The sequence below is a fragment of the Hemicordylus capensis genome, chromosome 4, assembly GCF_027244095.1.
Source record: "Hemicordylus capensis ecotype Gifberg chromosome 4, rHemCap1.1.pri, whole genome shotgun sequence".
NCBI lineage: Eukaryota > Metazoa > Chordata > Lepidosauria > Squamata > Cordylidae > Hemicordylus > Hemicordylus capensis.
In genome coordinates, this window is record NC_069660.1 from 299733045 (window position 1) to 299746373 (window position 13329).

The 13329-nt window shown below is 45.4% G+C and overlaps 2 protein-coding genes across 2 annotated transcripts in view; one reads left to right on the top strand and one right to left on the bottom strand.

Moving 5' to 3' along the window:
* TNFRSF11B (TNF receptor superfamily member 11b) overlaps window positions 1-13329 on the bottom strand; it is a 172954-nt gene that overhangs the window by 126447 nt on the left and 33178 nt on the right. The window lies entirely within an intron of this gene.
* The window catches only part of COLEC10 (collectin subfamily member 10), a 47737-nt gene that overhangs the window by 17248 nt on the left and 17160 nt on the right, over window positions 1-13329 (top strand). Inside the window, exons 3-4 of the mRNA XM_053242724.1 lie at window positions 4379-4450; window positions 11726-11779. Of these exons, the coding sequence (XP_053098699.1) occupies window positions 4379-4450; window positions 11726-11779 (126 nt within the window). The remainder of the gene's footprint in view (window positions 1-4378; window positions 4451-11725; window positions 11780-13329) is intronic.

Below are 13329 nucleotides of genomic sequence, written 5' to 3' on the forward strand. Positions count from 1 at the left end.
GCGACTGGTGGGCTCCCTTCCCTTTACCATACTGAGAGATGTGGGTTGCATTCATTCTAGGCAGGCCACAACAACACCCTAGCCCAGGGGTTTCGACTACAGTACAACTCTCTTCAGCCGTTGTGGCTGGAAATGGCTGGAGCTGTTGGTCAACAGCTTATCCATGCATCTTATTTATTTATTCTTTCTCTGTGTAAACCGCCCTGAGCCATTTTTGGAAGGGCGGTATAGAAATTGAATGAATGAATGAATGAACATCATCTGGGGACTGAAGGTTTTGGGAACCCCTGTTCTACTACTAGAAATATTTACAGGGCCGTAACTATAATAAGGCAAGGGGAGACAGTTGTCTGGGGGCCCACTGCCTTGGGGGGCCCCCCAGAGGCAAGTCACATGACTGACTCCCCCAGCCATGCACCCACCCGGGCTTCCTTCAGTTGTATTCATCCTTCGAAACTGATGTGAGTGTTAAGACCTGGAGCTACCAGAACAGCATGTCTTTCTTTAGTACCATTAAATGACTTACATCATCCACAATTTACAAAACCTTAAAAAAAATTATTTAGGATGATGTTCTATTGTGGCACAGAGAGAGAGAGAGAGAGAGAGAGAGAGAGAGAGAGAGAGAGAGAGAGAGAGAGTGTATGTTTTTTGTTACCAATATTGAGCCTCATTTAAGATTTCTTTACTTCATGAGCTGAGCTTCAGTGGGGGGGGCATTTTAAAGTCTTGTCTCTGGGCCCACTCCAACATTGCTATACCCCTGAATATTTATGTACTGTTTTTTAACCAAGCTTACATAGAGAAATTAAAAATAATAATAAGATAGCTCTCTGACCCCAAAGGGCTCATCATCTAAAAAGAAATATAACATAGACACCGGCAACAGCCACTGGAGGGATACTGTGGAGGGATGGGTAGGGCCAGTTGCTCTCCCCCTGCTAAATAAAAAGCACCACCACTTTTTAAAGGTGCCTCTTTGCCCAGTTAGCAATTGTTCTAGACAACAATTGCTGCCTCCCAGGTCCCCCACCCCACTCACCATGAAATAATTGCTATGTAGAATACAGTATTACTGCTGCTAGCCTACAAAGAATGAAAGAAACTTTCATCACCACCAAAGTAAGGTGAAGTCCAAAGTACATTCACTCAACTTTGCATATACCAGTGCTTCCGACAGAAGCACTCTGGCATAAGGACGGGCATTTTTCTGGTCATCAACGAGGGTGCTGTAGAGGGTGTTGTAGATTAAGTCTATCACATACTTATTTCTGAATCATCCTCCCCAAAACTGCTGTTGGAAAGAAAAATATGATTCCTCGGGGCACCTCAATTGGGGCTTTTTAGCTAGACAGACAAGCTTTGAAATTTCACACTGTTTCTTCAGCAACAGTGGTGGGCCCAGGCCATCTGCTCCCAGTCAGCACAGAAGCTCCAGTGGCAGCAAATCAAAGCCAGTCACTCTTCAAAGTGAATCCAATCTGTTTGACTGGGCTGTCAAAGCATATGTGAAGCCCGACTGCCACTAGGCTGAAAAAGGGGAAAAGGGAAAGGGAAAGCACGCACCTTTACAGCTTGAGCTACACAGATGGCCACAGCCTCAGGACTAGGAGATATGACTGCTGGGAACGAAACCCTTGTGGGACCCTTTGTGTGTTTTTAATAAGTTGTTTTTCAAAAACAGATATACAAATGCAAACCCTTGCTAACTGAGCAAAGAGGCACCTTTTGAAAGTGGTGATTTTCTTTATTGAGCAGGGGGAGATCAAGCGGCTCTATCCCTCCCCAGCACAGCATCCCTCCAGTGGCTGTTGCTGGTGTCTGTCTTATGTTTCTTTTTAGATTGTGAGCCCTTGGGGGACAGGGAGCCATCTATATTTATTTATTTTTATTTCTCTATGTAAACTGCTTGGGGGACTTTTGGTGAAAGGCAGAATATAAAAATTTGTAACTGTAATTAAAATAAAAAAAGGATCTGTTATAGATAATTTCACAAATCAACAAATTTACACATGCTACAAAAGCAATAAGATAATTTTAGACTACACACGCATATACAACTTTATGTAATTTCTCTTTATCCCAAGAACCAATTTGATTCATAGACAAAACCAGATTTTTAATAGTATTGCAAAACAGAAATAGCCTACAGTATTCTGATCCCTTATAGTTAATCCTACTTCAGGGAATAAAATTTAAAACTGGTAACCATGTTACTAGAAAATAGGAATATGAATAGGATTTAAGGTTACCTTGATACGTTCTGACTATAGGAGATCCTCTTTATTTGCAGGGATTCCATTTTCACCTATAGGCGCAAATATGGAAACTGTGAATAAAGAAATCTTACCCCTAGGGAAATCCAGGGTTAGGTTCCTCACACCAAAAAAAGGACCAGATATTTGCAGAGATTCCTCCTCCTCCTCCCTCCTCCTCCTCCTCTTCTTCTTCGTCTTCCTTTTACAAAAGAGAGTAGGGATGTGCATTTTGGAATTTTCTTGTTTTGATTTGTATCTGAATCGAAATACCCCTGTTTTGTTTTGTACCCAAATTTTCTGAATCCGAATCACCCATTTTGTTTTGTAGACGAATTTTCAGAATCCGAATCCGAATCGATTTGGATTTTAAAAAAGGGTTCCAGGGCAAAAAGAGTGGGTGGTGGTCGTAGTGTCCAATGGGTTGAAGCTACCACCCAAATTTCAAAGGAATTGGGCAAAGGGCTGATTTTTTGTGAATGTTTTAAGATTACACGTCTTTAAGAATTTTCCCATAGGGAATAATGGGGATTCCAGCAAATGTATTGCTTCACATTGAGGGGAAAGGGGTGGCCCAGAGCAGTGTGTGGTGGGTGGTAGTGCCCAATGGGGGCAAGGAAGCTACTAGAATTATTTCAAAGGAATTGGGCAAAGGGCTGATTTTTTGTGATTTGTTGAATTTTATGTGTCTTTACGATTTCTCCCATAGGGAATAATGGAGGTTTCAGCAGCCCCATAATTCCACTTGGGTGGGTACTGGGGTTGCCCGAGGGGTTGTGTAGTGCACATAGGGTACCAACCACGCCCATACCCACAAGCCCATGGGGTACTGGGTTTTGTTGTTTCTGAGGTGTTCAGTGTAGACTCTCTGGTAGCATATGGGATTTTCAGTGAAAAACAAGAATCCACTCTCATATGCTACCAGAGAGAATAGAAACAACAGAACCCAGCACCCCATGGGTTAGCAACCCTTCCCCTGGCCAATGTAGGGTCAGTAAAGAGTGGCAAGAAGCAAAAGAGTCATGGGGAACAAGGAGGGAATTGTCAGCAGGTCAGCCCATGCTTTAGGTCACCAATCGGAAGGCTGGAAGGGCAGGAAATTCAAAGAGATGTCAAACACAAAATGGAGACTCACTCAGAGATCACCACAAAATGGAGGTCCGAAACAACAAAACGTTTTGTAGCCGAAACAGGGACGTTTTGTTTTGTATACAAAACTTTTGAATTTGGAAAATGGGTGTTTTGTTCTGTCTACAAAACACCCAAAATGGGCTGTTTTGGGTACAAAACGTTTTGTATCCAAAACATTTCGCACATCCATAAAAGAGAACCACAAAATGGCTCTGCATTCAAAAAAGGGTGGCCAAAAATGACACTGGAAGTCATTTCCAGCCTCTCAGGAATTGTGGATAGGTGAAAATAGCCTATTTTTTTGTACTGCGGGTAAAGAAATTGTATCTCTAAGACACATCTGTGGATACAGGAAACTGCGCTCCATGAAACTGGATAACAAGGGCCTCCTATATTTGTATTTCACTAAAAGATTCCATTTCATTTGGGGCCTGTTCAAATTAAGACATCCCCCTATGTGCGATCATGTTGGGGCTACACTAAGAACACACCCACCCCAACGTCCTCAAAGGACATTATGGTGTTTTCTCAGAGGGGTGATAATCGAAATCACTCCTTTACACGCACTGCAAAACCATCATGTACTCTACTTTTTCAATGTACCCTACATTTTCAAAATGTCTAGTCCCCATGTTGACTTTTGAAATGAATGAACATACAGTCATTCATATGAAAATACGTAATGCACAAGGAACCTGTTCGTGCATCCAGCTTATAAATAACTCTCTTGTTCAAAGCACAGCAAGAGATGTCTCCCTGCTTTGGTTGATCATGTATAGTTCCTTCCCTGTTATGAATCATGTTTTCTGATTCATATAAATTGCAGAGAACTGTTGCTCTCTGTACCCCAGCCCCAAATTACCATGTGCTAAATTTGGGTTCTTGATGATCAGCTTTATTCTATTTTTGTTTAACTCAAGAAAGCATTGACATCATCAAATAGTGTTCGGAGAATGAATGAAAGTGGTATTTTTCACTGTGTTTCCTTTCAGGAGACAAAGGAGCAGCAGGAGATATTGGTGACCAAGGAATGATGGGTAAAATTGGACCAATTGGTAGAAAAGGTGAGTTTTCTTTTAATCCTTGGTCAACCCTTTGAATGTGCTTACAAGGTGTGGGATAAAACTGAAAATGTCTGCTGCTTGTGCTTCCCAAAGAAAACAGAAGGCTTTCATTTCCAAATGAAAAGTGCTTTCTTGTATCTTCACTTTCAGTGGTGACGAAGCAAGCAGCATCTTCTGCAGCTTGAATTTTAAAATGCTCTCCCCCACTTTAATACCTGTAAAGTCCTGGGAATGGTGCAGGAGCTCAGGAGGTGTAGTCCTTTCTGAACCTGCAGCAATGGCTGCAGCCTGAGACAAGACAATTCCCAGGATTCCACAGTGGGACCAAAACACTATGAAATGCAAGTGGTACTGTCTATGACAGAGGTTCCCAACAGGGGGTGCTAGTACCCCTAGGGGTACTTGTTGAAGGACTCCCAGGGGGTACCCAAAGCCCTCCTGCCACCAAATAGCCACACTATTTGTTCCCCACTGAGGATCACTGGCTTGAAGCCGACACATCCTCGGCTATGCGTCTGCAGCAGTAAGGGAGGGAGGAGCTGTTCCGCCTCCTCTGTTCCTGATTGGCTGGCTGCGTGCTGAAGCCCAGCATACCCCTCCCCTCAGACTGACTGACAGGCTTCAGAAAATTAGCACTGCATACTCCCACTGAAATTCATGGGACAAGTAAACTTGTCCCATAAATTTCAGCAAGACTGCTTGTGAATAACTTGGTGTGGATGTGAGTCAGTGAATGCAGTCGCCTATCTCCCTACCTGTAACACTCAAATTTGTGTTTTAATGTATATATGTGTGTATATACACACACATTTAAATGTTACCATTTTGAGACGGACTGCTCCAGTCACTGGCTTACATCCAGATTAAATTACTCATAAGTAGTCTTGCTGAAATTAGTGTGGCAATTTTACTTGTCGTATTAATTTCAAAGGGATTACGCATGAGTAACTTAATTTGGATGTAAGCCAATGACTGGAATAGCTTGTCTCATAACTGTAACATTTAAGTGTGTGTGTATACACACACACAGGTGCACGCACACAGACACACACGCGCACACACTGGTCTATGACATATGAGTTTTACGTTAATATTTTAAATGGTTTGTTTTATTATTTAAAATGGTTTTATTTTAGATTGTGAACCATTCTGAGCTATTTTTGGATGGGCAGTACATAAATTAAATAAATAAATAAACTGACGCTCAAGAGAAGTACATCAGCAGTAACTGGCAATAACACAACGGCTTGCATCCATAGTTTTCACACCACTCATGGAAAGCTCACTCGCTCTCCCCCCCGCAGCTCCCTCACTCGCTCTCCCCCCCACAGCTCCCTCGCTCGCTCTCCCCCCGCAGCTCCCTCGCTCGCTCTCCCCCCCGCAGCTCGCTCGCTCGCTCTCCCCCCGCAGCTTGCTCGCTCGCTCTCCCCCCGCAGCTTGCTCGCTCGCTCTCCCCCCCGCAGCTTGCTCGCTCGCTCTCCCCCCCGCAGCTCGCTCGCTCGCTCTCCCCCCCGCAGCTCGCTCGCTCGCTCTCCCCCCCCGCAGCTCGCTCGCTCGCTCTCCCCCCCCCCCACAGCTCTCCCCATTGGGCAGGCCAGGGCCAGGCCATCCCACCACCGCCTCCCACCTTCTCCTCCCGGCTGGTAGGACTTTGCCCACCGTCTGCCCACCTCCTCACCACCACCATCATTTCTCCCCGCCACCGCCTCCTCTTCCTGGCTGGCAGGGCTTTGCCCGCCGTCCACCCAGCTCTTCTGGCCGGAGGGACTTTGCCTGCCAGCCCTCCAACCCTGCATCCTGACTGCTGCCATTATTTCTCTCCGCTTCAATGCTGGAACTCTTGCATGCTCTCTAGAGCATCTGCGCGTTAGTACTTGATTGCTCCCCTCACCTCAGAGATCTCCCCACCCTCACCTGGTCTGCACTCCTGCTCCTCCTCCATCCCGTTGCTTCCATCCTCCTCACCCTTCTTGGTCGTGGCTGCAGCTTTGCTGCTGCCTATTGGCCAAACTGCAGCCCCCTATCCCCAGAGACCTCCCCACCCTCACCCGAGCCCCGCTCCTGCTCCTCCCTTCAGGAGCAGCAGCAGTGGTTGACTGGACCATTCCTCGCTGCTGCCACCACCATGGCCACTCGTTCCCCTCAGGCCGCTGACAGGCCCAGGCCCATCCCTTGCCTGCCTGCCTCCCTCTTACAATGGCCTCAGTTGCCCCAAATAGTAGCAGTGGTTGCCTGGGCCCTTCCTTGCTGCCAGTGCCGCCATGGCCACTCATTCTCCTCAGGCTGCTGACAGGCTCAGGCCCGTCCCTTGCCCTTCCTTCTGTCTCTCTTCCTCCTCCCTTCTTTTTCTCTCTCCCTCCCCTCCAATCGCTCTTCTCCACTCTTTCTTCCCCCTCCCTTCATGTTTTTTCTTCCTCCCTCCCTGAGTTAACAGATTTTGTTCATTTACACAACGGCATCCTCCTTCTCCTGAAGGGGCTCTTTCCTCCCTCATGACCTGTCTTTTTGCAGACCCCTGCCTGCTATCCTTTTATATCCAGAACATCTTCGACCAGTAATGGCTGCATTCCAACTGACCTTAACCATCACAGGCCCCTCCTCCTTATCTGGCCCTCTCCATTCCCAGCACAGTACTTCAAGTGACTGTTGCTGGTGTGTATCTTATGTTTCTTTTAAATTGTGAGCCCTTCGGGGACAGGGATCCATGTTATTTATTTATTATTTCTCTGTGTAAACTGCCCTGAGCCATTTTTGGAAGGGCGGTATAGAAATTGAATTATTATTATTATTATTATTATTATTATTATTGAATCCCCACTGCCCAATCACCATGGTGCTTCTGCTCTCACTGGCTCCTTCTCCCTATCTGCATATGGAATCCCCACTGCCCAATCAGGTGCTTCTGCTTGCAAACTCTGCATATGGAATCCCCACTGCCCAATCAAGTGCTTCTGCTTGCAAACTCAGACAATCGCCTCCTTCCTACCCAGGGGCGTATCTAGGGTAAGGCAGGCAGGGCACATGCCCTGGGTGCCACTTGAAGGGGGCGCAAATTCTTAAAAAAAACCTTTTTTAAAAAATGGCCACCAAAAACAAAATGGCCACTTCACATGCTCAAATGGCCTCTGTGAGGCCCTAGGATATGCCAGGCCTCACAGAGGCCATTTAAGCATGTGTGGTGGCCATTTTGTTTTCAGTGGCCATTAAAAAAACCACAATTATTTTTTTAAAATGGCCACTGAACATGCTCAAATGGTCTCTGCAAGGCCCTAGAGGCCAGAAGTGGGAGGGGTAACCTTTGCAGACCCCCTCCCACAGCCTATAGGAAGCACCCCGAAGGGGCTACAGGTAAAAATAATAATAATTTAATATAATATAAGTCACTTTACACATATTCAGCTTGGCACTATGTACAGAGAATCAGGGCTTGTGAATACTGAGCTGAAGCTTATGAGCTACGACTGTATTCATTTGCTCTTACTTTGCTTCTTATGATAAGTGAGTTAAATGTGGTGTCTTAATTATTAATGGTGAGTTTGTCTTTGAATCAGTGTGAAATCCTTAGTATTAAGGCCCACTGGGAGTTTCTTGCTCTCTTTCTCTCATTTTAACTGTCTTTCTGAAACACTAGAATATATTCCAAGCAGTGACACAGTTTACTCTGCATATCCTTTAATTATTTCCAGAGTATCTGGGAAAAGCCAAATTCTCCATTTATTTTTAAAACTTATGTAATAGTGATGCTAGTAGATGCATAGTTGAGAATTAGAAAGGCACTTCTGTTTAGTTTTCCAAGTACACCTCCACATAGTATTTGGGTATTTCATGAGCCCCAGCATACGGAAATTTGTAGTTTTCCAGCATTTTTTGGTCTGGCTACATCTACTGCTAAATAGTTTTTGAAATTTTAAAAGATTAATGAGCTTGACTTATATTTTTCAGCTGATATTATAGTAAAGTTATCTGAAAGATGGGTGTCAGATGTTTGGACAAGGGGCGCAATTTCAGTGCTTGCCCTAGGCACTATTTTCCCTAGATATGCCTCTGTTCCTACCACGTCGCCACGCATGGTCCGTCTACTAGAAATAAGTATATAGATGGTTTTCTGAAGTGCAGTGCTCCCATCTTACCACAAGGTGGGGAGAGTGTTCATCATTCAATTCACACAAAAGCCCTTTGGTAGGTTGGAGATAAATGATTCCTCCCACCCCGGGGAATAGAAAGTAGAATGGTAGAGGTTTGCTCCCACAGAAAGGCCTTTTAGCAGTCCCAAGAGATTGCTTTTCCTCAATCAGACAGAAGTAGAATTAAAAGTATGGCTCCAAAATTCATTCATTAATTAATATAGTGCTATCTTCTCCCCAGCAATGCCTTGCCTCACTAATCTTTTGGAGTTCTTTGAGAGTGGCAACAGGCATGTGGATAAAGGTGATCCAATTGATATAGTATACTTGGACTTCCAAAAAGCTTTTGACAAAGTTCCCCACCAAAGGCTCTTGAGTAAACTTAGGAGTCATGTGCTAAGGGGACAGGTTCATGTGTGGATGGTAACTGGCTGAAGGACAGGAAACAGACAGTAGGAATAAACAGACAGTTTTCACAATGGAGGGACATAAAAAGTGGGGTCCCCCAGGGATCTGTATTGGGACCAGTGCTCTTTAACTTATTCATAAATGATCTAGAAGTAGGGGTAACCAGCATCGAGTATAGTGGCAAATTTGCAGATGACACTAAACTATTTAGGATAGTGAAATCCTAAACAGATTGTGAGGAACTCCAAAAAGATCTTTCCAAACTGGGTGAGTAGGAGACAGTGCTGGACTCGGGGCACTGAGAGGGCCGTGGAATGTATGTGGGGAGGGCGCCGGGTTTTGAGCAGAATGGGTCATTAAGGGTAGGAGTCGTGGCGCACCAGGAATATGCCCTGTTGCCCTGTGGGCCAGTCCAAGCCTGGCAGGAGACAAAATGGCAAATGTGGTTTAGTGTAAGCAAGTGTAAAGTGATGCATATTGGGACAAAAAATCCCCACTTCACATAAACACTGATGGAGTCTGAGCTGTCAGTGACTGACTAGGAGAGAGATCTTGGGGTCATGGTGGACAGCTCGTTGAAAGTGTCAACTCAGTGCATGGCAGTTGTGAAAAAGGCAAATCCCATGCTAGGGATAATTAGGAAGGGGGTTGAAAATAAAAATGCTAATCTTTTAATGCCTTTATACAAACCTATGGTAAGGCCACATTTGGAGTACTGTGTACGGTTCTGGTCAATGTCTCTTACAAGGATATTTTAAAAGTGGAAAATATACAGAGGACAACCAAGATAATCAGGGGCCTGGAGCACCTTCCTTATGAGGCAAGGCTACAGCATCTGGGGCTCTTTAGTTTGGAAAAGAGGTGACTACTTGGGGACATGATAGAAATGTATAAATTTATGCATGCAGAGTGGACAAAGAGAAAGTCTTCTCACATACACACAACACTAGAACCAGGGGTCATCCCATGAAACTGAAGGTCGGGAAATTTAGGACCAACAAAAGGAAGTACTCTTTCACACAATGCATAAGTAATCTATGGAATTTTCTGCCACAGGATGTGGTGATGGCCAGGCCACCAGCTTGGATGGCTTTAAAAGAGGCTTAGACAAATTAATGGAGGACAGATCTATCAATGGCTACTAGTCTGGTGGCTATAGGCCACCTCTAGTTTCATAAGAACATAAGAACAGACCTGCTGGACCAGGCCCAAAGTCCATCTAGTCCAGCATCCTGTTTCACACAGTGGCCCGCAAGATACCACACCCCATGAGGGCCCCCAAATTCTCTTTAGTCTGTCCTGGGTGGTGTGGTTCCATGCCGCTGGCCTGCGCTGCACCGAGAAATGTTTCTGCTAATGCATATTTGCATAAATATACCATTTTATATCCTTACATTCTTGTGAGTCCAGTTGCTGTTTGTGCCCTCAAGAATCCACATGTTAAAAATACTGTGTGTGTCACCGTGTGTGTGTGTGTGTGTGTGTGTGTGTGTGTGTGTGTGTGTGTGTGTAGGGGGGTGATGCTTAACTTGAAGGTGGGGCACTCCAAAGGCCTTTACGTCCAGCCTCCAAAATGCACCTGGAAAATGCACCGCTGATTACATAGCTGTGTTTTAGACTGCAGCAGAGCTGTTGGCACTACTGCCAATAAGCTTTGCCCCCTATCTTGTGCCACCACTCCTGAAAATTGCAAAATACTGGCCCATTTTGCCACCTGCAAACGAGGCAGCAAAATGGCGGAGGGCATTTCAGCTCCTCAGTCGTCCCAACTCAGTCCGGTTCAGCCCATGTCCCCGCTAACAAAGGGTAACAGGGCAATTCTCGGACAGGAGGGTATCTGAAGTATCTCCGAAGAGAAACCTGGAAGATAAAAGGGCCGTTCACAGGACCATAAACTGGGCACAGATCAGGCCTACCCAGTTTCCAGAGCTCAGCTCACTCCCGTCTTGCCATCGTGTGTGAGATAAAAACAAGGCCGGAGGCGGGGAGCTTCATGGTCTGTCCAGCTCCAGCTGGGTAGGATGGTTTTTCTGCCTACCTCGTTCAGAAGCTGGGCATGGAATCTGGGTAGGGTGCACCTGACCTACCTGGCTGGGGCTTGACGGATGATCAAGCTACCCGCCTCACCGCCAATCTTGTTTTTAGATAACACACAATCTCAGAACAGGAACGCACCCAGTTCCTGAAACTGGGTAGCACTTGCCATGTGAACTGGCCTAAGCTGAAACACTGAACATGTTCTCCAACAGCTTCTCCGCATACTTGCAGAAGCAACCCTAGACATCACTGCCCGTGGCCTACATGCACACCTTTGCACACCTTTTTTTAATGAGCCCCTATCCCGAGTGCTTAAAAAACCTCCAAAAACTCCTTGACCAGAGAAGTTGGGGAGCAAAAAAGAAATGGGTGCATCTTTCACAAGCAACAATATTTGCATATGGCTTCACCTCCAGTTTTCATAAAAAACAAAACTCTATCTCCAGTGTTTACTACTCATCTGTGCAAGAAACCAGTACCAGGTGCCCTCCAGCCACAAACTAGAACATTTTAATGGGTCAGCTATTCATGTTTGTCCCACTGTTCACCAAAAGGAAAGCTGAAGTGTTTGATTTGGCACATCTGCTCGTACAACCCTGTCCATCTCGCAGAATCCATTCTAGGAATGTTGCTCAATACAGCAAATATGTTTGCCTGTGTGTATCTACTGGCTGATGGAGGAAAATGTATTTTTTTTGACATATAGGTGACAAAGGATGGAAGGGTTCGTCTGGTGTATCAGGAGGAAAGGGCAAAGCAGGTACCCCTTGGGCTTTCCTTTACTCTTGCTTAGTAATTGCTGTCTTTTACAGGTAGATCAGGGATGGTCAATGTCTGTTTTCCTGGGGACCACTTTATTCTCTGGACTTTATTCTCTGGACTTGGGACCACTTTTTTCTCTGGACGGTGATGCCTAGGCAAGGGGAGGGGAAGAATATGTTTTACTATGCAAATCAGCCCCTTTCACAAGCCCTATTCACATCTTATCTTCAATGCACGTATGGCCTGTGTTTGAATGCAGGAACAGATCTGTGTGCACTTACAGGTATCTACATATTAAGTTCAATGCATGTACCATCTGTGCAGTGTGTACACACATACAGATCTGCATGCACATACATTTATTCATGTATTGTGTCCAACTTGCATAGAGTAGGGCACTTCATTATCTGCATCATGCATTTGAGAGGCCTGTACTCAGGTTCACTTTTGAAGTAAATTCATGTACAGCCGTCCATAGAGAAACATGTACATGTGTACACACATACAGAATAAGGTCTGAATAGGGCTGCATGCACTGAACACTATGCATATAAAATAGTACATTTCTTATCTGTATGCTGCATTTGAGGGTGCCTGTACCCTTTTAAATGAATTCATGGATTCATTTAACCTAAAATAAAAGTAAATGTATATAGATACATAATGTATATAGTTACATTAAAACATGCACATAGAGAGAGATACCTGTATGGGTGTACAATAAACTGTTTGCAAAGGGCAGAGGTTCAGGCTCCCTAATAATGTTGGCACCATCTAGCAGCAAGGGCTCCCCACTTCCACATAGGTTGCATAGGAAACTGCCTCCTATCAAGTAAGACCATTGGTCCATCTACACTAGGGCTGGGTGAACCTGGCCCTCCAGCTGTTCAACTACAATTCTCATCATCCCCGGTCACAATTTATTATGGCTAGGCATGATGGGCATTATAGTTCAACAACAGTTGGATGGCCAAGTTTGCCCACTGACTACCCTGATTGGCAGTGACCTTCCGGGATTTCAGATGGATATTTCCCAGCCCTACCAGGAAATTTAGGACCAACAAAAGGAAGTACTTTTTCGTGTATGGAATTCTTTGTCAGGGGAGGTGTTGATGGCTACTAGCTTAGATGGCTTTAATCGGAACTTAGACAAATTCATGGAGGACAGGTCTACTAGTCTTGAAGGCTATAGGCTACCTCCAGGTTCAGAGGCAGGATGCCTCCAAATACCAGTTGAAGGAGAGCAACAGCGAGAGTGGGGGTTCAGAGATTCCAGGGACGTTCAATCTTTTTAAAAGGCGGACTTACCACCACCGAGGGCTTCTGTGGCCTCGGGGTGTGCTGCTGTGGCCGCAGGGGGGTCTCCATCCTCCTGCCTGCCTCCCTCTGATCATCCAAAAGTAGTTCTGGGGCTGTTTCAGTCCTCTCTGAGTCGCACTGAGCATGTTGGAGGCTGCCACACATGTGCACAGGCTATTACATGTGCGGGGGCCTCCAAAATGGCCACTGAGAGCTCAGAGAGGACCAAAACGACCCCAGATGGTCCAA